The 26,641-nt window shown below is 38.5% G+C and overlaps 1 protein-coding gene and 1 pseudogene across 3 annotated transcripts in view; one reads left to right on the forward strand and one right to left on the reverse strand.

The window, feature by feature from the left end:
• Positions 1 to 20,031, forward strand: LOC106010599 (histo-blood group ABO system transferase-like; annotated as a pseudogene). The gene is made up of 3 exons (XR_015443093.1): positions 1 to 14,813; positions 14,846 to 15,033; positions 15,631 to 20,031. The product of XR_015443093.1 is annotated as a histo-blood group ABO system transferase-like (transcript).
• Positions 17,686 to 26,641, reverse strand: part of LOC101715510 (uncharacterized) — a 21,094-nt gene continuing 12,138 nt past the window's right edge. For both annotated transcript variants that reach the window (XM_087191170.1, XM_087191169.1), the window contains one exon: positions 17,686 to 26,459. In XM_087191170.1, coding sequence (XP_087047296.1) covers positions 24,856 to 26,459 — 1,604 coding nt within the window. In that variant the 3' untranslated portion in view covers positions 17,686 to 24,855. The remainder of the gene's footprint in view (positions 26,460 to 26,641) is intronic.

The following is a 26,641-nucleotide window of genomic DNA, read 5'->3' on the forward strand; positions in this document are numbered from 1 at the left end:
CCTAAATAGGGGGTCTGCTGGCACCTTACTGTGAATGTTTCTTTTTCAGGGAAATTAAATTGGTCTAATGTAATGTTTGTGATTTATCCATCCTCCTTGTGACCCACCCAACTACCCACTGTACATTGCTCTGGTTTATGTGATATTAAGGGTGTTAATAACAAGCCTGTCTTTAATCTTCCGTGTTCTGATTACTGTGAGGAGTGAATTGAGAACACTACTAAGGTCTACTAAACTAAAGGGTGGATAGCCCTTCTGTGTACCTCCTAATTGAATGCCTTAGAAGGGGCAATAGAATGGCAGAGAACAACTCTCAGCCCAGATCTGGCCTTATGTGCATTGCTAGCCCAGGTGGGCCCATAATTTGTATAGAAACACACAGTGTCAATATAAGGAGGTTAATGAAGTGTTACCAAATAGAGTTTTCTGAAATGAGTGAATGGTCAGGTGTTTATATGCAACATTTTCTTTTAATGCTTTGTTAAAAATATAATATAAAATACAAATATAACTGATGTGTGATAATTTCCAGTATATATTTGATACACATAATTTGATAAGTTTTGAAATATGTAATACACTCAGGGAACCAACACCATAATCATGATAATGAACATATCCATCACTACAAAAGTCACCTCCTGGCCATTTATAATTCCTCTTTGCCTTCTCAGGAATCCATTAATCACATCCCAGGGAAACCATTGATTTAATTTTTTATTATAGATTTGTTTGCCTTTTCTACAGTTGTATACAGTTATAATCCTATAGTATTTATACTCTTGTGGTCTAATTTCTTCATCCAGCTTAATTTTTTTATAATTATGTTGACTTTCTAAGTTATTTTAGCTATTAACAAGAGAGAATGTTTATATGTGAAAGCATAATTATCTTGAGACTCTGTGCTATGTATATGGTTATTAAAAAAATTTTCTGGTAAAATATAATATAAAATTTACAATGTTAACTATTTACAAGTGTACAGTGTAGTCATATTAAATATGTTCATATTGTTTGCAACTATCACCACCATTCATTTCCAAATCTCTTTTCATTTTGTAAAACTGAAAATATATGCTGATTAAACAATAACTCCACATTCTTTCCCCACCCTTCTCCCTGAAAGCCACCATTCTATTTTCTGTTTGTTTGAATTTGACTACTCTAAGAACCTCATATAAGTGGACTCATAAATATCCATCTTTTTGTGGTAGCTTGTTTCATGCAGTATATAAGTCCTCAAGAATCACCAGTGTTGTTACATGTGTCAGCATTTCCTCTTTTAAAGGCTGAAAAGAATCCCAACTTTATTTCTAAATTAATTCCTAATATTTTATTCCTTTGGATGCTATAAAAATGGAAATGTTACCATAATTTTCTTTTAATGTTGTTTATTGTTGGTGGGTGGCAACAACTCACTTTTTCTGTGTTGAATTTGTATCCTGTTACTTTGGTAAATGTATTAATTTGTTTATTAGTTATAGCAGTCTGTCTCTGTCTCCCTCCCCTCCCCTCTCCCCTGTCCTCTCTAGGGTATTTAGCATTTAGACTTTAATACGTGTAAGAAAATGTTACCTGTGAACAGAACCAATTTTCCTTCCCAATTTGGGTGCTTTTTATTTCTTTTTCTTTCCCAGTTGCTCTGGCTAAAACCTCCAGAACTACATCAAAGTAGAGAAAACCCTTATTTTGTTACTGATTGAAAAGCTTTTAGTCTTTCACCACTGAGTATAATTTTAGCTGTTTTTCATAATTGGTTTTCATCATTCTGAGGTAATTTCCTCTAGTCCCAATTGAGTATTTTTTTAAATGATGAAATGGTGTTGAATTTTATCAAATGCTTTTTCTATACCAAATGAGATGATCGTACAGTTTTTTTCCTCATTCATTCTATGTTGATCAACTTTCCATAGGTTGAACTATCTTTGCATCCCAGGAATGAATCCTCTTTGGTCGTGGTGTATAATCCTTTTAATAAGCTGCTGAATTTGGTTTACTATTTTTTTCATTATTGCCCATAAGGAATTTGGGTGGATGGTTTTCTTGTAGTGTCCTTGTCTGGTGCTGGGTATCAGGGAAGTGTTAACTTCAGAGAATGAGTTAGAAAGTATTCCCTCTTTTTCAATTTTTTAGAAAAGTTTAAGAATAATTGGTGGTCAAGGCCTGGGACTTAGCTCAGTCGTTTCGATGTCTGCCTCACAAATGCAAGGTCCTGAGTTCGATCCCTGGTACCAAAGGAAAAAAAAAAAAAAAGAATATTGGCGTTAAATATTTGGTAGAAATCACCAGTGAAGATGTCGGGTTCAGGGCTTTTGTTTAGGCATGTATAGGGTTTTGATTCACTCTTTTTACTACTACTTTTTGGCCTATTTAGATTTTGTGTTTCTCCGTGATTTGGACTTGGTAGGTTTTCTGTTTCTAGAAATTAGCACATTTCTTCTAGGTTATCCAGCTTGTTAGAATATAATCATTCATAATATTGTCTTATAATTTTTTATTTGAGTAGAATCAATAGTAATGTCTCCATTTTCATTTCTAGTTTTAGTAATTAGACACTTTTTCTTAATCAATGTAGCTGAAATTTTATCAATTAAAAAATCTCTTTGAACATCACATTTTTATTTTTATTTTTGTTTTTCTATTTTCTAGTTATGTGTGCTCTAATCCATTCTTTCCTTCCATTTTCTAGCTTTGAGTTTAGTCCTTCTTCTTTTACTGGTTCCTTAAATTGTAATACTACTTTTTTTTTTGAGACAGGGTCTCCTGATTTAATTCAGGCTGGTCTTGACCTCACTATGTAGTCCAGTCTGGCCTCAAACTTTCAGCGAACCTTCTGCCTCACCCTCCCTAGTGCTGGGATTACAGGCATGTGCCACCATGCCTGGCTAATGCTACAGTTTTGATTTGAGATCTTCTTTTTTAATTTAAGCTTTATAGCTATAAATTTCCAAGTAGTGTTGGTTTTGCTGTTTCCTGTATGTTTTGATATGCAATATTTTCACTTTTTTTCATCTCTGAGTATTTTATAACTTCCTTTATGATTTCTTCTTTGATATATTGAATGTTTAAAAATGCATTGATTTCTGTAAATTTGTGGATTTTCCAGCTTTCATTTTGTTCTTGATTTCTAATTTCATACTTTTGTGACTGAGGAAGATAACTTTTTATATCTATCTTTTAAAATTTCTTGAGTCTCTGTGCCATAACATATGGTTTGTCCTGGAGAATATTTCAGGTACACTTGAAAACATTACATATTGTGTTGTTCTTGGGTAGAGTGTTCTGTATATTTCTTTTAGATGCATTGGTTTATTGTATTATTTAACTTTTTTTTTTTTTTTTGAGACACGGTCTTGCTATGTAATTCAGACTGGCCTTGAGCTTACTATGTAGACCAGGCTGGCCTCGAACTCATGGCTGTCTTCCTGCCTCAACCTTCCAAGTGCTGGGATTATAGGCGTGCACCACCACAGCCAGTTTGGTCAACTCTTTTTTTTTTTTTTTTTTGGTACCGGGGATCGAACTTGGGTCCTTGTGCTTGCGTAGCAGGCAGCAGGCGGCGAAACCACTGAGCTAAATCCCTAGCCCAGTCAACTATTTCTTTATTGATCTTCCATCTGGTTGTTATATCTCTTGTTGAGAGGGAGTATTGAAATCTCCAACTATTATTTGAAAACTTTATTTCTTCCTTCAATTCTGTCCATTTGTGTATGGGAGCATTCTACTAGTTACATCCCTAGCCTTTTATTTATTTTTTTAAAAATTGAGACAAGGTCTTATTAAGTTGCCACACAGGACTTGAATTGCAGTCGTGCCTCGGCCCCCCTAAGTGCTGTGTTTACAGGCATGCACCACTGTGCGTGGCTTGCTTCAATATTTTAATAGTCTTTAATTAGGTTTGTATCAGTCCATTTCGTGTTGCTATAATAAAATACCTGAGGCTAGGTGTTCTCTAAAGAAGTTTATTTAATCCACAGTTCTGGGAACTTTAGAGCAAGATTCTGGTATCATGTTGGCTCTGGTTGAGGGCCTTCTGGCTGCATCACAACGTGGCACATGGTATCTAGGTGGATCACATGGAAGAGGGAGCACTCACATGGCAAGACAGGAAATGAGAGTAGAGACTGCTGAACTTCCTTTATAACAACACATTCTGGCAAAAACTAGTCCACTCCATGAGACGAGCATCAATCCCTTCTGAGGTCTGGGCCTCCAATACCTAATCACCTTCCAGTAGATCCTGGTTCTTAAAGGTTCCACAACCTCAGCTCCACCACACTGGTGACCAAGCCTCTAGCTCATGAACTTCTGAGGGACACACATAAACCTCATCCAAACCATAAGAGTGCCTAAATGTTTATAATTGATACATGTTTATGCTGTTGAATTTTTTTCTTAATTTATAATACCATTTTTAACCTAGACCTTTTATTTTTTATTAAAGTCTGTTTTGTTTGATACTTATTATACACCCCTTCTTCTCTTTTGGTTACTGTTTGCACCAAGTATCTTTCTATCTTTTCACTTTCAGCCTATTTGTGTCTTTGGATCTAAAGTGAGTCTCTGTAGACAGCGTGTACTTGGATCAAGTGGGATTTTGTTGGCCCATTCTGCCAATCTCTGTGTTGAAGAGCTTAATCCATTTACATTTATTGTAATTACTGATAAAGAAAGACTTCTGTCATTCTGCTACTTGTTTTTGATGCTTCTTACAGCTTTTTTTGTCCCTTATTTTCTGCACCACTGTCTTCTTTTGTATTTGATTTTTAAATATGAAGCACTTTAATTCTTTTATTTCCTTTAGTGTTTCTTTTTATTCTTCAACTATCTGTCTACCCTGGAAATTACTCTTAATATCTTGAAGTCCTTTAATTTGAATTTATACCTTTTTTTTTTTTTTTGAGAAAGTACCTCACCATGTAGTAGTTCAGGCTGGTCTTGAACTCACTATATAGTCCAGACTGGCCTGTAATGCACTGAAATCTTCCTGCCTCTGGCTCCTGAGTGATGGGATTATAGGCATGCACCACCACGCCTGGTTAATTTATACTATTTTAACTTTAATAACATAGAAAAACTGATTTTACTCAATTCCATCCCTAACACTTTCAGTTACTGATGTGACAAAATTACCTCTTTATATATTTTATGTCCAAGAAACATAGATTAATAACTGTTTTGTTGGGCCGGGGATTTAGCTCAGTGGTTCCGCCACCTGCCTCACAAGCGCAAGGACCCGAGTTTGATCCCCAGTACAAAAAAAAAAAAATTATTTTGTTAAAAGCCAGTAGTCTCTTAAATCTTGTAAAAGAGAAAAAGTGGAGTTATAAGCCAAAATTACAGTAATACATACTTTTTTCCTCTAGTTCCAGGGATTGAATTTAGGACCTCGAGCTTGCAAGGCAGGCACAGCACCACGGAGCTAAATCCCAGGCCCAGTAATACACACTTTTAAAATTTCACATAAATTTACCTTTACCAGAGATCTTTATTTCTTCACATGGCTTTGAGTTTTGCCTGGTAACTTTCCTTTCAACCTGAAGGATGTCCTTTAGCCTCTCTTGTAGAATAAGTCTGTCGATGATTAACTCCTTCAGGTGAGAATCCATTCATTTCTCCCTCATATTTGAATGACGGTTTTGCTGGATGAAGCATTCTTGGTTGACAGTGTTTTTCTGTAAGTGTTCTGCACAAATGAGCTCACTGCCTTCTGGCCTGCAAGATGTCAGATGAGAAATCTGCTGATTATCTTTGAGTGTAATGAACTATTTCTCTTTTGCTGCTCTCAATATTAGCTGTCTGCCTTTCAAAAGTTTGATTATATGAGTTAGTGTGAGTCTCTTTAAGTTCATACTTCTTGGAGTTCTTGAATGTTTATGTCTTTCATGTACTGTGAATAGTTCTTAGCCGTTATTTCTTGAAATATTCTCTCTTCCCCATTTTTGCTTATTACAATTAAGGTATTATAATCATGAATGTACAGGTCTCTTGTATGGGGATTTGCTTTCATTTCTTATGGACTGTTATCTAGAAGTCCAAAGCTTCTGTTTAAGGGAAGGTGAATGCTCAACATTTTGGAAAACTGCCAAACCATGTTGTAAACTGGTTATGCCATTTTACCTCACAACTATATTTTCTAAACTCACCATTTCTTATCCCATGATCTAGGTATACTCTTTGCTGACACATATACCTCTACATTCCCATCCTGAAAGGAAAAATCTCTCTATTCTTGAATGATAATAAACCAACTTTTTAAAAATACTTCCATTTGGTGCCGGGGATTTAGCTCAGTGGTGCCACCACCTGCCTCACAAGGGCAGGGTCCCAAGTTCAATCCCCGGTACCAAAAAAAACCAAACAAAAAACCCTTCCATTTTTCATTTTTCAAAATTGTTTTAGCTGGGTCTTTTAGTTTCCATATATATTTTAGAATAAGCATATTTATATCTACAAAGATCTTGCTGGGATATTGATAAGAATGATGTTAAGATTATACATCAGTTTGAGGGGGAATTGGCATATTTTTTTTACCAAGTTCAAGTTGCAATCCAGGAATGCAGTATATCTATCCATGTATTTAGATCTTTGCTGATATACCACATTAGTATTTTGTAATTTTTAGCATATAGCATCTTCATCTTAGATTTCTAAATATTTCAAATCGTTGGCGTGATTTCAAGTGGAATTGTTTTTCAGTGTTGTTGTTAGTGTATAGAAATGCTGTTAATTTTTGTCTGCTGATCTTACTTCTTGCAATTTTGCTGATTCATTTATTACGTCTCAGAATATGATTATAGATTCCTTGCGTCTTTTTGTGCATACTGTTATGGATTGAATTATTCTCCCCTAAAATTACTCCTAGACCTTAGATAATGACTGTTTTGAAGATAAGGTCTTTAAAGAGGATTGAGTTAAATTGAGGCTGTTAGGGTTGGTCCTAATGCAATCTGACTGATGTCCTTGTAAGAAAAGGAGACCAAAGCACACACAGAAATACGTGCACATTGAGCAAAGGGTATAGGAAGCCATCAGCAAGCCTCAGGAAAGAGGCCGTAGGAGAAAGCAAATCTGTCAACAACTTAATCTTGGACTTTCAGCCTCCAGAACAGAGAGAAAATAAATTTCAATTGCTTAAGCCACCTAGTCAGGTTTTTCCCCCTAGTACTTGGAATTGAACCTAAGGCTACAGAGCTACATCCCCGCCATTTTATTTTTTGTTCTGAGACAGGGTCTTGCCAAGTCACTGAGTTGGTCAGGTGAGGCTCCAATTTTCAGTCCTTCTGCCTCAGCCTCCCAGAGGACTCGGATTATAGGTGCGTATCATCTTTCTTCTTTCCTATTCCTTCTGAGAGTGCCTCCAGCTGTCCTTTTAGCATTCTAATTTATATTTTCATCTATTATTCATACATTTCCAATGTAATCAATTTCTGCTCTTATCTGTATTTTTCCTCCATTCTACTTTATGAAAAAATTAAATTTCATAATCAAATAATAAGAGAATAACAGTAGTTAGTCACATGGTGTATCATTATCTTCAAAGGAGTTACTTAGAGTACAAGACATAAACCCAAACGATTCTTACAAAAAGAAAGAAACAGATGGGAATTTGTAGTTTGGGGAAATATTTTAACTTCTCCCTATTTCCTGTTTATCTCTCTTTTATTTTGTTCTTTGTGTTTCTCATATAAGAGAAACCATGAAGTATTTGAGTCGGTGTGTCTGACTTATTTCACATAACATTATGTTCTCAAGTTGCATGCATATACCTATGAATGCCTCAAGTTTATCTTTTTATGGCAGAGTAGTACTCCATTGTGTATAAATACCACATTCGCCTGCTGATGGACATATACACTGTTTCCAAGAACTAGCTATTATAAATTGTGCTGCTATAAACGTGGATATGCATGTATCCCTGTAATACAATGATTTGGGAAAATACCTAGAAGGGAGATAGCTGGGTCAAGTGAAATTTCTATTTTTAGTTTTTTGAGGAATCTCCACACTGATATCCATAGTTGTAGAATTCATTTTCCCCATATCCTCACCAGCATTTATTAGATTTTTTTGATGGTAGCCATTCCTTCTGGGGTGACTGAATCTCAGTGTAGCTTTAAATTGCATCTTCCCTTCTTCTCGTGTTGGGTTTAATTTGCTTTTGATTTTCTAGTTTCTTTTTTTTTTTGGTACCGGGGATCGAACTTAGGTCCTTGTGCTCCCACAGCAGGCGTTGAAACCACTGAGCTAAATCCCTGGCTGATTTTCTAGTTTCTTAAGGTGGAAGCTTAGATCATCGATACATTTTTCTCATTTAAATATTTAACGTTCTAAATACTTCTCAGAACTCTGCTTAGCTGTATCCCACACATTTTCATGTTTTAAAATTTATTTTCTATTAAAATATTTTCAAATTTACATCATGACTTTGACCCTAGCATTGCTTAGAAGTGCTGTTTATTTTTCAAATATTTGGAGAATTTCCAGATTACTTTTTTGTTCTCTGATTCATGTTGTATCTGTTTCTATTTTGCTTTTACTGCATCAGTTGGGTTCTTTATTTAACTGATTATGTTTTAGGATGAGTATTTCCTTTAGTTGTTGCTGTTTAATTTCCTCTTTTACATTTATATGGATTTTAGTGTTTTCCAAAGAGATGCAGGCACTTGATAGCAACCTACTTAGGTATATGAGATTGTCTTAATCTGCAGCTGCAGGTGAATTCAGGAGGCTGAGAAATTATGGGGAAGGTTCTCTATGTTCTGCTATTTCCACCCTGTGTACCTCTCAAATCATGTGTGTTCACACCCAGGAATATCCCTATGATACTTAAACATGATCCATTATTTCACATTTGAATTTCCCTCTACTTCATATCCTCCCTCAATTGATTATGTCATTAATATGGCATAGATAATCATTCATGTACAGATCTCTCCTTACTAAATAGGACAATAGCACAGTGTGCCGGGCATGGTGGTGCACACCTGTAATCCCAGTATTTGGGAGGCTGAGGCCGGAGGATCACCACAGCACAGAGAAAATAAAGCTGTACAGTAATGAATAAACTTTATTACTTCACCTGTAAAAGTTAATGTCCATCGCATTCTTTTTCTTTTTTTTTTTGCAGGAACTAACTGTAGCAAAGGCATTATCACGATCAAATTTCTCAGACAATTTTCCTTGAGCTTATGGAAGTTCCTTTGTGGTAATTTCCATACAGTGACAGCGAAATCCAGAGGGAAAGTGAAGATACTCAACACAAGAGTCACCTCAGCCAGGTCTCTTCATTTTTCTGTCTCATCCTTTTCATTTCTCTGTGTACTCTGTTTTTTAATTTCAATTTTATTTTTTTTAAAGTTGGTGAGTAGATATGAGCAATGAGGTTAGACAGGATGTTTGGAAGTTGACCATATGCTGTCTGTAAAGTAAGGTGGATGTATTTTCCCAGTCCTGGTGTGTGCATAGGAAAAATTTAGCTAAGTGGGGTGCAAATGAAATCTAATCCTGGATCAAAAAAAAAACAAAACTCCCAAGGTGATGTAAGGTGATGTAAAAAGAATTAAGATGTGCCATATACCTATGCCAACTACCCACAATCAGTTTATTCATTAAGTACCACCAACAGGTACTAAAAAAACACCCAGCTGGTTGTGGTGGCTCATGCCTGTAATCTCAGCACTTGGGAGGTTGAGGCAGGAGGATCGCTATGAGTTGGAGGCCAGCCTGGGCCACATAGTTAGTTGAAGGCCAGCCTGCACTACAAAGTAAGACCCTGTCTCAAAACAAAAAACAAACAACAACAACAACAACAAAAAACACCCAAAGGCTGTGCAGAATTTCCCCAAGTTGTCGAGTGGTGTTTAACTTACTTAGTAGATCTATTAATATTTCACTCTATATGAATGTATACAATTATTATTATTATTATTATTATTTTTGGTACCAGAGATCGAACTCGGGTCCTTCTGCTTGTGAGGCAGGCAGCGGGTATACAATTATTTTTAAAACCTAAACGACATTTTCTTCAAAAATAAAATGTTTAACATTTCTTCCACTTTTACAATATATGTAACCCTTTGTTCTGTCAAGATTAATCCATTATTCTTCAAGGTTACTGTAACCATTTTGCTCCTGTTTATCATGTGTAACCTGGAGAGCAGATTGATTCTTCTTGGTATCTTTCATCTATATATGAATTCTTCACTATGCTCAATTTCTTCTGTATCTTCTTTTTACTGATATACATAAGGAAGAGAACACATTTCTGTGAACACAGAAAATTTCACATCACTTGTTGTTGTTGTTGTTGCTGTTTACATCTGCTGTGGTTCAGATAAGGTTTGAGCACCTCCCCCAAAGTTTCACATGTGAGAAGCTTGGTCCTCCAGTGTGACACAGCTGGAGGTGATACAACTTTCAGGAGTGTGCCTACTGGAAGATAATTAGGTCAGTGGGGGCTCTACTCTCATGAATGGGTAAACACTGGTCTCTAGGAACGGGTTGGGTCTGGCAAGTGTGTTGGTTCCAGAGAGAATGAGCTATTAAATCAGGTGTGAACCAGGCCCCTCCCCAGTCTCTTGCTTCCTGTCTCACAATGTAATCTTTTCTGCATGCTTTCCCACTATTGTGATGCCAACCACTAGAAGGAATTCACCAGGGTCAAGCAGATGCTGGCACTATGCTTTTGAATTTCTACAGATGTGAGCTGATAAAATCTCTTTTCTTGGGGCTGGGGATTTAGCTCAGTGGTTTTGCTGCCTGCTGCATAAGCGCAAGGACCAGAGTTTGATCCCCAGTACCAAAAAAAAAGCAAAACAAAAACCTCTTTTCTTTATGGAGTAATCTGCCTCAGGTATTTTGTTATGGCAACACAAAATGGGCTAATGCACAATCCTTTTGTGACTCCCCCTGCGTTCAGGATAATGAACAAATGCCACATCTACTAAGTAAATAAAGTGTCCTTGCCAAATGTGTCCATAAAGTGTCCTTGCCAAATGCTACAGTCACATTTCCCACTTTGGTTTCAGTTTCTGACACGATTAACATCTTGGTTTCCACCAGCTGTCTTTGTTCCTTGAATTTTCACCTGGTACTTCTTTGACTTTGACTATCTTTTTCCTTTTTATTTTTTTGGTTTTTTGAGACAAGGTCTCAGTATGCCACTTAGACTAGACTTGAACTCACTCTGTAGCCCAGGCTGGCCTCGAATTCGCAGTGATCCTCCTGACTCAGCCCCCCAAGTCCTTGGATTACAGGTGTGTGCCCTTATACCCAGCTTTCTTTGACTTTGCAAATAGCCTTTCTCCACCTGTTGCTTCTTCCTCCTTTAAGACACAATTCAAGGTTTGTCTTCTTCAGGCATAGTTTTATATTTTTTTTCCCTGATCCAATATCTCTACTGCTGTTTCTTTCAATTACAATTTTGTGTTTATTCATTTCTCTCACATACTACATTGTAAATGTCACCAAGGCTAGAGATGTCTTTCAATTCACTATGACAAAAGGTTCTAGGGTAAAATCATAAATGCTTTATAAAATACTATGTAAGGAGCTAAACATGCTTGTATAGTTTACTTTCTCCGGCTTCATATAGTTCTCCTGGTACGTAAAATGCCTCAGAAAGTATTTTATTTTCAGCAATTAAGTGTAGTAGAGACAAGCAGAACTCTAGTTAGCAAATCTGGATGAAATTGGAATTCTTGCAATTAGACATTTTAGGAGTTTAGAGTCATGCTGGTTAATTTTCCAAGTAGGCCTCATCCAGGTATTTCCTTAAAAATATCTCTGATTTTTGAAAAACAGAATGCCAACAGCTTCCAAATCGTATGTTCTACCTAGATTTAATATTTTCAGGAATGGGGCCAGGGATGTAGCTCAACAGCATAGCACCTGCCTGGCAAGTGTGAGGTCCTGAGTTTGATCCCTGGTACCAAAAAAATTTTTTTCAGAAATTACAGAGTAGGCATGAGCTTTTTCTTCCTTCATTACTATAGGTCCCAAAATATTGTGACAATGGCTTTTAGGCTTGTGCAATTATCATTACCAGAGATTGTTTCTTCATATGATTACTATCTAATGTTCTTTCTTTTTGTCTTGAAAGATTTGCTTTAGTGCTTCCTGTAGGGATGATCTAATGGTAACAAACTCCTTCAGGTTTTGTGTTTCTGGGAATACTATCTGGAGGAGGGTTATCTTTGGAAACGGCCCGTCTTCTCGCAGGTGAGCCAAAAATAAGCCCCAAGAATCCACAGAGGGAGGAAAAGTGAGGGTTTAGTGAAGGGTTCAAGGTGCTAGGATAAAGGAACAGGTGTTTAGAAAATGAGAATGGCTGGTGGTAAAGGTCTGAACAGGATACGGGCACGTGTGCTGGAGAAGGTGGAATCAAGAAGGCCAGAGCCCAAGTGATGCCAGAGATGGGAGACCATGGACATTCTCAGGCTACTGGGCTAGCAGAGCTGAGGAGTTGTGACCTGTCCGAAGGGTCAGAGGCTATAATGAGTCTCCTTTCTTCCTAGAGCTACCGTGTACACTGGTGTCTGCCTCATCCTACCTTTTTGTTCTATAGGGTTCTTTCCTCTCCAAGACTCTCAGAGAAGGGTCATGATAGATAGGCAATGAGCCCCCCACCCACCCAACTTCCTGGGATGAGCAGAGTCCCCAGACAGGCACCAGAGGCACAGGTATACACAGAAATATCCACAATCACATTGAATGCATGTTTTTTTCTGATGTTATTTTCTCATAAAAGCAGTTCTTCAGTTTGCTGGCATTTGCAACGTGACAGGGTTTTATTAATCGGCTGTTCATCACTATAGCAAAATACCTGACACAGGCTACTTATGAAGTAAAGATGTTTATTTAACTTCACAGTTTTGGAGGTTAAAATTCCAAATGGCATATATACTATAGGCTCTATGGCAAGGGCCACTCCTTGGCTGTATCACCTCATAGCGGAAAGCAATTACAGAAGCATATACAGGAGCCAGAGGATTACATTTTGGGTCAGGAAAGAGAGCTAGGAGGAGCCAGACTTGCTACTTTTCCAACACCCTTTCACTAGAACTAAGGAGGTTGCAAGAGAACTATCTTCCAAGAACACATTCTTAATGACCTAAGAACCTCCTACTAGATCCTACTTCCTAAAGTTTCAACTATCTCCCAATACTGCCATCCTGGAGACCAATCAAAATAGGCCCTTGGGGTGGCACCCAATCCATTTTTAAACCTTAAGAGTAGCCTTGGTATTTTGCTACTACAAAGCATATTGATCAGCAGTGATTATGCTAACATTCTTATGCACAACTGGGAAAATGTCACAATCCAACCACAAAAGCAAAATGAAACTCCCTTAAAACACACTCTACTCTAAAGTTTCAGAATGCTAGAAAAACTGTGTCTCTATCCACTGTAAGAATCCTTTTTTACCTGCTGTTGGTCTTATATTGGGAAAGGCTCTGTCGGGTTTCATTTCCCAGGAGGGCAGTGCTTGGAAGTGCTTAGAGCTACAGAGGGGAGGAAGTATATTTGTAGGCAATATGATAATTTCTGGGTCAACAAGGACTCAAATTTCCTTCTCAATCTTGGGGTTCTGTCTGAGGATCAGCTGACATAGAAACCTCAGGCAGATTTCAAAAGGAATCAGACTTGGAAAAGAACACGACTACCCCCATAAAGAACCCCAGTGGTTACACAAGTGAGGCAGTAGGTCAGACTACAGGGTCCATGTTTAGGGTCTGATAATGGCTTGAGCACTTACCAGTTGGCCATATGGTTGTGGCCCAGTCACACATCTCTTGCAGCCCGTTTCTCCATCTGTATAATAAGGATTACTTAGTACCCACACCCAGTCTTGTTCTGAGGAGACAATAAGATTGTACATATTAAGCTTAGCAGCCTAATCAAAACAGTCTAAGGCCTACTGCCTAGTGAATAAATTTTGAGTGCTTATTAGGGAAAATAATCCTTAATGTGAAGATCCTCTGGTTTTTCCACCATAGAGCCCAGATCAGGCTTCTTGAATGATTGCCTGTCAGCCTGTCACAACTGGATGATCTGAAGACAACTGCTTTGACATTATGTATTTTTCAGAAATTTAATGCTTAAAGAATCATGTTATCAGGTAGGGTAGGCCCTGATGGCTCCTGCCCTACCCTGCTTCCATCATAATCTGTTCTTCCTCTGTTCAGTGGTCTCCTCAGCCTGTTTCAGGAGCCATGTCTTCTGGCTGGGAATTTGTGCATTGACTGAGTCCTGCTACCACCTAGCTCTTTTTTTTTTTTTTTCCCGGTACCAGAGATCGAACTCAGGACCTTGCAGCTTGCAAGGCAGGTACGGTGCCACGGAGCTAAATCCCCGGCCCATCACCTAGCCAAAGCTGAATTTACCAGTTTCCTGACAGCTTTGGAGTATTCCTTCAGCCTGGACAGGTGAAGGTGCCCCTTGCACTGGGGTAGGGTTTGAGGAGCAGGAGGGGCGTGAGTGCCTTATGATCCATGCATTCTACCGCATCTTCCTCAAGACAGGACTCTGTGGGCAGATGGTGGCTAACAGCATCTATGAGATCCAGGCTGCACTAGCCAAATATGGCACCATGGCTGAGCTGCTGCAGACAGACAGTATCCAGGTAACGTTACTCAATTCATCGAGCAACTTGAAGTTGTTCCTGAAGACAGCAGAGAAGTACTTCATGGTGGGATGCCAGGTGAAGTACTACATCTTCACTGACCAACCTATATTCCTCTAATCTTGCTCAGAAAAAGGAAGCCAGGAGTCATCCTCAAGGTCCAGAGCTATGCTCACTGGCAGGACATGTCCATGTACCACATGAGATGTATGAGATGAGTTTTCACTGCATGGAGATGATCAGTAATTTTTCCCAGCAGCACTTTCTCAGGGAGGTGGGTTATCTTGTTTGGACAGATGTGGACATGAAGTTCAGAGACCATGTGGGTGTGGAGAACCTCTCCTCTGACAACAATGGGATCAGTCAGAGAAACTTTGTCTAGGAATGCTGACCTCAGTCACAAGCCTATATTCTGTTGGGAGCCATTCTACATAATTTTGGGGAAATCATGTCATAATTAAAGTATGACTATAACTGCCTGAGGCCCAATGTCACCTTGTCTGTGAGCCAGCTATGGCATGTGGAAACATAACTCCATTTTGCTTCTGGTCACAAGTTGAGGCCTCAGTAGTCCCCTGATACTGTGATGCTGAAGGGCAAGAGTACATCAGCTGAAAACATCCTGGTTCTTCAAGAACCAAGTAGTAATTAAAAAGAGAGAAAGGTTTCACCTCGGGGAAGGACAAATTCTTTATTAGCCTGCTACCTAGTCCCACCTATTATAAGAATGCTCTCTTTACCGCCCTCAAGATAAGATCCTCAGCGACCAAAGAGCCTCATCAATATAGGATTATCACCTCCCCTAAGTCACGTGATGCTCCAATTATTGTGTGTACCCAATAAATAATGGCTAGCTCAAAGTGTCTTTGTCTTTGCCCGTTCTGAGGCACTGACCTCCCAGCCCCCCATGTACTATGAACTTATGCAAGTCTCTATTATCTTTCTTTCTTTAGTCCTTGCCATCCCCCTTTCCAGGTAGTCAGAGGACTGATCCCCCTCTGATAATATTCTGCAAGATGAAGGGGACTTTTATTACATACAAGCCTTATTCAGGGTGTTAGTGCCAGAGGTTTACAGGCTCAAGAAAGACTGTCACCAGGCAGTGATGATAGACCAAGCCAATCATATTGAGGCCACTTGTGATGAGAGCCACTCGCAAAAGACCAGAAGCCCAAGGTCCTTTCCTCAGGGCACAGGTGCAGTAATGAGCTACTGGGATATATATGGCAGCAGCACCAGTAGGGCTTGTCCACTATCATAGAGTGGATTAGATTTGCAGGCTTGCCAAAAAATTACCAAGTTATGGGGACAGGTGAGGGAAACTTTCAGAAAGTATTCAGAGCAGAGCGATGGCCACTCAGCCTTAGTCCTCCTCCGACCATGCTATCCTCATTTAAAACTGGTTTCACAGCAAAAGTTATAACTCTATATCTTTTTTTCTGTGTAAATAAGAAATATTGCTGATGCCTCCCACCATAGGCAGAATTTAGCCAGGCATCGCACCATACCCCACTCAGCAGTCATCTCACATACACATACATTTAGGGAAGCTAGACTCCACAGCTCACACTCAGGCACATGAGGCCACCACCCTGAGCTTCTAGCACCCTCAAAGATGGATGAGATGAGTGGTCTCATCCTGTGTTTACAAGGCATCAGAGATGAGATATTTTATAGAACAAGAAATGAGGCTCATGGACAGTCACAAACAGGCCTGCCTTTCCCCTTGGACAAGCAGATGAATAATGTCCTTGTTTTCAGATAGTCTATAGGAAGATTATGACTGTAAATGGAGACAGTTTTCCTGGTACTTTGCTTCTTCTCTATCCCAGTACCTTGCCAGGTGTCCATTTAGAGCAAAGCAGGTCTCTTGTCTTCTGCCAGACCTTGATGATTGCTTGTGGCCCAGTTTCAATTTATTAGCCATTTGTCAGTTTCCTATCAGCAGAAAGATATTATTTGTAGATAATAGGAAGTTTGCTTTGAGATGAAAATCTGTCTCTTTTACTTAAAAATGATTTTTATATAAGGGTTGATGTGTCCCCTGAATCTGTAATCTTCTTACCCTGGCAGAACAAGACAGGGAAGTCAGTGGTAACAACCTTTATTTCTTAGGTGCTGGTAAATCCAGTAGTTACTGGGCCTTTTCTACGTAACTCTTAAGTTGCATGTTTTTCCGTCACTACAGAACAATTATTTTTACACAAAAATAACTCGGGAAAAATTATTTCTGCTTAATGTAAAATGCTCCCAGTCTGCCATCTGTGGCAGTAGAACAGGTCCAGCAGCCCAGGTCTTCCCCTCAGTCTATGCTCTACCCTGAGACCATATCTCCAGGATAAAGATATATCTCAGAGATGGTCTCTCAATATTAGCTCCTTGTCTTTTCTGAGGCCTATGAATGAATGCTATAAAGTTTCTGGTTTCCTGTGATTTTTTAAAACTTACTTCCCTTCTTAATGTAGTTACTGGTTTATAGAAAAATGTGTGGAAAGCACATAAGTTCCATAACTACCCCTTCACCTTCTCTCCATATACATTATTTCCCTTATTATTAACCTCTTACATTATTGTGATATATGTTACTTTTTTTTTTTTGGTACTGGGGATCGAACTTAGGACCTTGCGCTTGCGAGGCAGGCAGTGACACTATTGAGCTATATGGCCCAATATGGTTAATCTTAAGAATCTTTTGAGTAATGGAAAATAAGTGTATTCTGCTGTTGTTGTATACAGCATTCTGTAAATGCCAATTATTTCGAGTTGGTTGATTGCTTTATTCAGGAATTCACTATCTTCATTGATTTTCTGTTCAATTCTTCTATCAATTCCTCACCTGTAGGCCAGGTGTGGTGGCACATGCCTGTAGTCCCAGCACTCAGGAGGCTGAGGCAGGAGGTCATTCTCCATTTCTGAATGAAGTTCCATATTCTAAATAAAGTTGATATGCAGAATTTTTGCATGAATATACATATCCACTCTGGGGTAGACAGTAAACAGCACAGTTGCCAGATCATATGACAAACACACAGGCAGTTCAGATAAGAAACACAGCATACTCTATTCCTAGAGTGGGTTTATTTTACATTCTGACCAACAATGAAATTAGTCATCTATTTTCTTCATATCCTCACCAGTTAGGCTGTCCTCCAACTTCAGCAGGTCAAGAAATATGGCCCAAGGAGAACAAGATAAGGCCAGATGGCCTGAGGGCAATGGTCCTTCCACGTCCTTGGTGTTATAGTCCATACCAGTCCTTTTGGAAGTAGTTGCACACAAACAGGTTTTGTAAATCCTTTCTCTGGAGCTCCAGCCACCAGATGTGGGGTTGGATTTGGTAATTTTGCTTGCTGTAGAGTTCTACGAGCCCAACAAGAAGGGAAAGATTGCCCAGGCCATATAAGTTATCTTTATCCATCCTTTTTATATTTGGTACTGGGGATTGAACTCTGGACCTTGCACTTGTGAGGCAGGCCTCAGAACCACTGAGCTAAATCCCCAGCCCTAATTTTTATATTTTATATTTTAACTTTTATATTTCTAGAGGACAGTACATCAATCTCACATTTTTATCCAATATGAAAGAATGCCTTTTATACTATTTAAACCATTTACATTAAGTGCAGTTATCATATGGTTTGGTTTGAAACTACCAAGTTGCACTTTTTTTGTTCCATCTGGTCTTTATTACTATATATATTATATATAGCAACTGTATATATTTATGGGCTGTTCTTTCCTTTTCTTTCACTTTTACAGTTTCTAACATTTAACTTTATTGTTAGGTGTCATGGCACACACCTGTAATCTCAGCACCCCAGAGGCTGAGAAGGAACATCTCAAATTCGAGACCAGCCTAGGCTACACAGTGAGTTCAAGGCCAGCCTGAATTACAAAGCAAAATCCCCTCTCAAAAACAAACAAAATCTATTATCAAATCTATTGGCTTCTTGCTGGGTGTGGTGGCACACACCTGTAATCTCAACATTTGGGAGGCCAAGGCAAGATCTGGGCTAGTGAGTTCAAGTCCAGCCTGAACTACACAGTGAGACTCTGTCTCAAAAAAAACACAAAAACCTATTGGCTTCTTAAATATACAGTGCTTACTCAACTCATATAGTTCTCAACCAGGAGTGGCAGGTGACAATGTATGGAAACATTATTACCAAAACTGGACAAGAGAGACAGGTACTACATGTACTTAGGGATCAAGGCTAGGAGTGCCACTAAGCATTACAGGATGCACAGGATAGCACTCCACTACAAAGAATTATCTGGTTCAAACGTCATTAGGGCCAAGATTCAGAAACTGTTTTTAGGTGTAAAACACATGCCTTTAGCTTATAAAACTTTACCTGTACCATAAAACTAGCAGTATACTTCCATTTCTCCACTTCTTTGTCTTATAATTTACATCAAATCTGCAATTCATTATGATTTTAGTAATAAAGTGTGTTTCCAAATGGGAAGCCTTTCACTCACATACTTTCCATTTCCTTTCACTCTTTTGTGTAAAAATTTCTAATTTTTCTGCCTACTTTCTTTAACATTTCTAGATCTTCTGGCAATTGTGTTGACTGAAACAGGATTTACTTAAAACATTGTCATACTAGGTAAAAAAATTATGATTTTTTTTTCATTCACTACTTTCAAAAAAATCTTTTTTTCAGGCTTATTTCTTGGAGGAAGTATTCTGGAAGAAATATGTATCATCTACTTTCCACACTGCTTTAAGATTTTTGCCATGTGTTTTTAGCAATTTTATTATGAACAGTATGATGTGATATTCTCGAGCTCATTGAGCATTTATCTCAGAGTTTTTCAACCAAGAAATGTTATCAGTATGTATTAAATTGCTTTTGTACACTACTCCTAATATCCTGAGTACATGAATATATTCTACAAATCACTGAATTTTTTCTATTTTATTTTGCAAAATACCTAGTTACATCTTTAAATTCATTAACAATTTCTTTCATAGTTTAATCTGCTGTTCATCCACATGGTGTCTGAAGTATATCTCTTAACTTTCATTTAGGTGTATTTTTATGACTTTTTAATCAGTTTTCTAAAAATTTATATACAGTAATTATAACACATCTTAGTACAATCGTCTAATTTTACGTTTGTAAATGTTATGTAATTTTTCTAATGTGTTTTATAATCATGCATCTTTGTATGCATAGCAATTATTATAAGATGGTGTAATTTATATTGTATGTTGCATTTGTTTGGGGCCCTTCAGTGTTGGACTTTGATGTGGCATTCAGTAATGTTACTTGGCAGTTTTTCCTTTCAAGGCTTGCTTTTAAACTTTCAGTGTGAGACCAGAGAAGTTTTTAGTCTAGGTCTGATTATTAGTCTCACTATTGAGGTCATAGCATTCTGAACTGTTTTCTTATTTACTCATATTTCTATGTGGGAGGGTAAAAACAAACATCCTGTTTGGGGTAAACTCAAGGAGTATTTGTATACTTCTTTGTAGTTTTTCTACCCAAACCCTCAGGCAGTTTCAGGTCTATACACCTCAGGACTCAAAAGGTTTAAAATCTTTCTCCAAATCTTTGCCTTGCGTGTCTCCCATACTGTGCCACGTTTCTCCCATACTGTGCCACGTAGATTCTAGTCACATTGGATTGAGTGTATCCTTAGTCCCTGTAAGTGAATAGTCATAGTGCTTATCTCCTTGCATATCTTCTGAGATCTTAGTCTTGGCACTGCCTGCTTGCCATGAAAACTGGGTTGTACTTGTCATACAGGTATGATCAAAAGATATGATGAATGCTTAAATTTTAAAAATTTTATTACAATAAAGACACATTGCCATTAAACACCCTCAAAATCCTTCCCCACTTCACACTTATCCTATCATTCTTGGCAACATCTTTTACTGTAGTTTTAAAATTTTTTAAAAATTCACTATTTATCATCCATTTTATGTTGTTCTAGTTCTACTTGTTAAAAATAAAGGATGCTCATGTCTTATTAGTGCCCAAGGCAGAAACAGCCACATTGATTCTTAATTTAATGGGTTATATCTTTTGTAAAAAAAAAATTTATTTTGGGAGGGGTCTATGTGTTTATTTCTTTATGTTTTTGAGGCAGGGCCTCACTATGTACTTCAGGCTGGCTTTGAACTATGTGCTCAGGCTGGCCTTGAACTCATGACCCTCCTGACTCAGCCTCTTGAGTACTGGGATTATAGGCATGCACACGTGCCTGGCTAAATTTTTATTTTTATTGGTACATATTTGCAATACATAATGATTATATTTCTCATAGGGAGTTGGCACATGTGCATAACACATCTTTTATCCTCTTCCCCTCTAATGGTTATATCTTAGACTGTATAACAATACCAGAGAGTAGGTGGGTAAAAACATAGACATTTGTTTCTCCTAGTTCTAAAGCTAACAGTTTGAAATCAGGGTGCCAATGTGGTTAGGTTTTTGGGGAGGCTCCTCCACCTGACTTACAAAATGACTATCTTGATAAATCCTTACATGGCAGAGAGAGGAAGGGTTCTGGTCTCCTCACCTGCTTATAAGGACACTAATCCCACCACTGCCTCACCTAGCCAATATCTCCCAAAGGCCTCACCTCCAAATACTATCACATTGGGCAACAGGGCTTTAATACAAGAATTTGGGTTGGGGTAGACACAAATATTCTGAGAGGAGATTATAATCAGATGCCATCAATATTTACTTCGTAGTTTTGCTTTTTAGGTACTGAGGATTGAACACAGGGTTTCTGCACTAAGCAACAGCCTCAGCCCTTTTTTTATTTTGATATAATTCTATAGCAATAAATTTCATAATTCCTAGTTTTTAAAAAAGCTTTTTCAACTCAGAAAGTCAGACCCCCCCTCCCCAATTTTAAAGACCCAATACAAACATGGGCATTTGAAATGAATAGACACTTCTCAGCTGAAGTAAAAACAGCAAATATATGAAAAAATGTTCAACATCACTAGTCATTCGAGAAATACAAATTAAAACAACTCTGAGATTCCATCTCACTCCAGAAATGGCTGCTACCAAGAAATCAGCCAATAAATGCTAGAGGGGGCGTGGGGGAAAAGGATCCCTTCTCCACTGTTGATGGGAGTGTAGACTGGTGCAACCACTGTGGAAATCAGTGTGGAGATTCTTCAAAAACCTAAAACTAGAGGTCCTATTTGACCCAGGTATTCCCCTTCCTGGTATCTTCTCGAAAGAACTGAAAGCATCATACCACAGAGATATATGCACACCCATGTTTATAGCAGCACAGTTTGTAATAGCTAAATCTTGAAACAGCCCACATGCCCATCAACTGATGAATGGATAAAGACGTAGCTTTTTTATACAATGGAGTACTACTCTGCCATAAAGGATGTGCTTCAGACATTTATAGCTAAATGGATAGACCTTGAGACCATACTCCTAAGTGAAATAAATCGGACACACGTGTCTAAATACCACATCATTTCTCTGGTGTGAGAAAATGAAAGTGGAAATAAGGACTAAAATGTATAATAGATATTGGGAAATGGGAAGAAAATGTTCAAATGGGAAGGGAAAAAAAGGAGGAGGGAGGAAGGAAGGGACAAGGAAAAAAGTGAAAACAGAAAAAATGGAAACAAAGCTTTTGTACATAGGGAGGGGAGGGGGTTTGAGGGGAGGCAGAATGGGAAAAAAGAGGCGGGATGTATCATGTACAGGTGCAAATTCCCTGAGTGTTATCATTACGTACGCCTAAAATGTACCAATAATTTTTTTGCTACTAAAAATATTTTTAAAAGCTTTTTCTTTACAGACAACATGAAGGTCTGTGGAGAAAATCCCATGGAATTTGCAAACAAAACAAAGCAACAACAAAAACAAATACTAGTTTACAGGATAGGAAATCAATATATAAGATGTAATTATACCTCTCTGCATTGGTAAACAACTAGAAATTGATATTTTATAAAGAATATTCTTTACATGACCATCAGCCATAAAATTAAAAATTAACATACATACCAAATGTTGAGGGTACAGAATTGGAATCAGATAATGCTACTAAAAATGTAACACGGTACAACCTCTTTGGAAGTTGGTCAGTCTGTAGAATGATAAACATTTACCTCCATTTAATACAGGCGTTGGGGCCAGGGATGTAGATCAGTGGCACCGTGCCTGCCTGGCAAGCGCAAGGTCCTGAGTTCGATCTCCGGTACCGGGGGGGGGGAAAAACAGGCATTGTACTTCTAGGTATTAACTAGTACAAAATTGCTAATTACAACTTTTTTATAAGCCTTTACTGGAACCAATCCAAAGGTCCAGTAACAGATGAACAGAATATCATGTTATGACATATCCATACCCCCAAAAATAGTAATAGAGAACACAAAAACTCATACATGCAACATGGATGAATCTCCAAGTGATGAGTGAAAAAAAGGAGTAAACATTTTATGATGTTATTTATATAAAATCCTAGAAAGGCCAAACTAGTTTATACTGACAGTAAATCACTGGTCATGGAGATGAGGAGCCAGGGAAGAAAAGAGGGATTCCGCATGATTATACAAGGTAACTTTGCAAGTGATGGGATACGTTATCATACTTGTGGTGGTTTCATGGATTTCTACATATGTTAAGACACTTATTTTTTAAGTCTATAATTTATATCAATTATATCTCAATATACAGTCAAAAAAGGTTCTATATAAAAATGTGGATTTTCTACTCCTCAAAAAACCATATTGGGCAAACATATTGACTCCACTATAATTCTCTTCATCCTTTAAGAAGACTATCAATGAAGGATATTTCTACATGAGACACAAGTCTTTTATTTCTGGACTATAGTATTTCTTCTGTGGCTCCATTTTCCTGCCAATGCAGCAGTGGCCTTGAAGTGAATAGCCCAAGCAAGCTTTGGGAATCCAGAAAAACCTTTAGGTTATTTGCTCTGCCAGTCACCATGGCCATAGGTAATATATAAGTCCAATGGTCCTGAGTTTATCTGCATACTCTCATCTCTTAGAGCTTTGATGACTGGACTAGATTATTTGTGGAAGCACCTTTATGTGGGGTAAACCCCTGGAGCTTGCTAGTCACCCCCAACTGTCATTTATATATAGTGTTCAGGTTCAATTATAATTATGCTTAAACAACTTGTGATTTGCCTCCAGGGAATAGGAAAAAGGCCACCAAAGTGTGTGCTCACTGAGCATATTGGGGTTATATGATTCATATTTCTCAAGTGGCAGAGGTGAGGAGCCTTCAGCCAAAGGTACTGGCATTGATGTAACCAGGGCCTTGGATGGGTCAGAATATGCAATGCAATCCTGAGAATGTCCCACATAACTATATGGAATCTTTAGTGTGGATGTCCAGATTTAAGATTTAACATTTGGATGATGGTTTCTCAGGGTGTTTCTCCAATGTCTATCCTTATGTTGAATAAGCAGAAAGCACATCTTCTATACTCCTAAGGCCCTTTTCAGTGGGAAATGAGTAAAAGTCACTGATTTATAACCTTTTTCAGTGACTGCGCTTTCCTCCTGTGCATTTACTTCTCCAATGAAGCCAAACTTGGGGCTAAATAATTTTTCACATTTGTGGAACTGAGAAGTCCATTTTCCAGTATGGATTCTCCAGTTCTAAAGAAATATGGATTAAGGCTAGATGCTTTCCCACATTTCTTGTAGTCATAAGGCCTTGCTCTGATGTGAACTCTTTGTAAAGTGAAGTTGGAGCCTTGGCTAAAAAATTATTCACATTCAATTCACTAATCTAGCAGATGTGAACTCTGAAGTACAATAAGGCTAGAGCTTTAGCAAAACAATTTCACACATTCAGTGTACTCATAAGTCTTTTCCCAGGATGCATTCTCTGGTGCTCAACAAGTATGATTTTATGGGTAAAGAATGTACTAGAGTTGCTAAATTCATAAAATTTTGCATTAGTGTGAACCCTCTGGTATTGAACACATCTGGAGGTTTATATAAAGAATCTTGTACATCTGTTGTACAATCTCTATAATGCGAATATTCTGGTGCTGGTATATGAATGCTTTAGCCATATTCATAACACTCAAGTCTTCTCTCCAGTGTAGAAGTATGTGTTGGCTGCTGTAGGCTTTCCCACATAGGCTGCATGCGTAAGGCCTTACTCCAGTGTTGTGTTTTATGACAAACTAGGATAGTACTTCTGCTATAGGCTTTCTCACAATTCGTTAGATTCAGGTGGCCTTTATCCAATGTGAAATTTCTTGTGCTGAACAAGGTGGGATCTCCTGCTGTAGTTTTTACCACATTCATTACACTGATAAGGCCTTGTTCCTCTGTGAATTCTCCGGTGTACAAAGAGTCCAGAGCTTTGTTTGAAGAATTTCCCACATATGCTGCACTCATAAGGCCTTTCTTCACTGTGGATTCTCTGGTGCTGAACAAGCCCATCTTTCCGGCTGAAGGCTTTCCCACATTCACTGCATTCATAAGGTTTAGCTCCAGTGTGAACTCGCTGGTGTAAATTGAGGCTCGATCTATGGCTAAAACACTTCCCACATTCAGTGCACTCATACGGCTTTTCACCAGTGTGAACTCTCTGGTGTGAAATAAGGCTGGAGCTTTCTCTAAAGAACTTCCCACATTCGCTGCACTCATAAGGCTTTTCTCCAGTGTGGATTCTCTGGTGCCGAACAAGTATCACTCTGCTTCTAAAGAACTTCCCACACTCACTGCACTCATAAGGCTTTTCTCCAGTGTGGATCCTCTGGTGCCGAACAAGTTTGTTTTTTATTCTGAAGGCTTTCCCACATTCACTGCATGCATAAGGCTTTTCTCCAGTGTGGACTCTCATATGTGCAGTAAGGTAAGAGCTCTGAATAAATGATTTCCCACATTCACTGCACTCATAAGGCTTTTCACCTGTGTGGAGTTTATGGTGTCGAACCAGTGTTACTTTACTCCTAAAGAATTTCCCACATTCATTGCACTGATAAGGTTTTGTCTCAGTGTGAACTCTCTGGTGTTCAATAAAGACAGAACTCTGTCTAAAGAATTTCCCACATTTGGTACACTCAAAAGGCCTTTCTCCAGTGTGGATTCTCTGGTGCTGAACAAGCCTGGATTTGCATCTGAAGGCTTTTCCACATTCACTGCATTCATAAGGCTTTATAGTAGAGTGAACCCACTGGTGTAGGATGAGGCTGGAGCTTTGGCTAAAGAACTTTCCATGTTCATCATACTCACATGGCATCTCACCAGTGTGAACACTCTGATGTGCAATAAGGACAGGGTCTGGTCTAAGGATGTTCCCACTCTCAGTCATTTCTTCTCTGTGGATTCTCTGGTGCCAAACAAGTGCGATTTTGTGGCCAAAGAATTTCCCACACTCACTGCACTCATAAAGTCTTTCTTTAGTTTGAAAGGCTGTGCTGTAGCTAGTGCTTGTGTGTGGATTTCCTTCATTACTCCTGGCCTGGTACTGAAGATGGCTTGAGCTGCCCAGGAGATCCTCTTCATCATCTACACACATGAAAGAGCTCACTGGGGTGTGTGCTCTAGAGCTGTTAACAAACATAGCCGTCTCTTCACACCTCCTAGCATCTTTATCTTCATCATGCTGAAGGACATCTGTAAAGAACCACAGTTGCCTTCCACAGGCCTCACATGTGTGCAGCTTCTGCCCAGGGTGTATTTCCTGATGCTCACCCAGAAACAAAATGTCCTTCACCACTGGGCCACACATTCCACAAGGGTAGACTTTCTGGGTGGCAGTATCTGCATTGAGAGCCCTGACTTGTGACTTTCCTTGAGAAGATGCCACCTCAACTTCCATTGGAAACCAACAACCTGAAAGTAAAAAATGGTACTGATATATATGGAGACTGCAATGTGTATGAAAGGGTTGACCCTATCACAAATACTTGTCTTACACAATCAGGAATGAATACCCAGGACTATTGAGAGGTTATGGGAACTGAAGTCAGCAAGACAAAGGGCCTGCTATACCTAGTATGGCAAGATCATACTGT

Source organism: Heterocephalus glaber, unplaced genomic scaffold, assembly GCF_053883595.1.
Source record: "Heterocephalus glaber isolate CG9 unplaced genomic scaffold, H.glaber_assembly_v1.0 deba00001561, whole genome shotgun sequence".
In the NCBI taxonomy this organism is placed as follows: Eukaryota; Metazoa; Chordata; class Mammalia; order Rodentia; family Bathyergidae; genus Heterocephalus; species Heterocephalus glaber.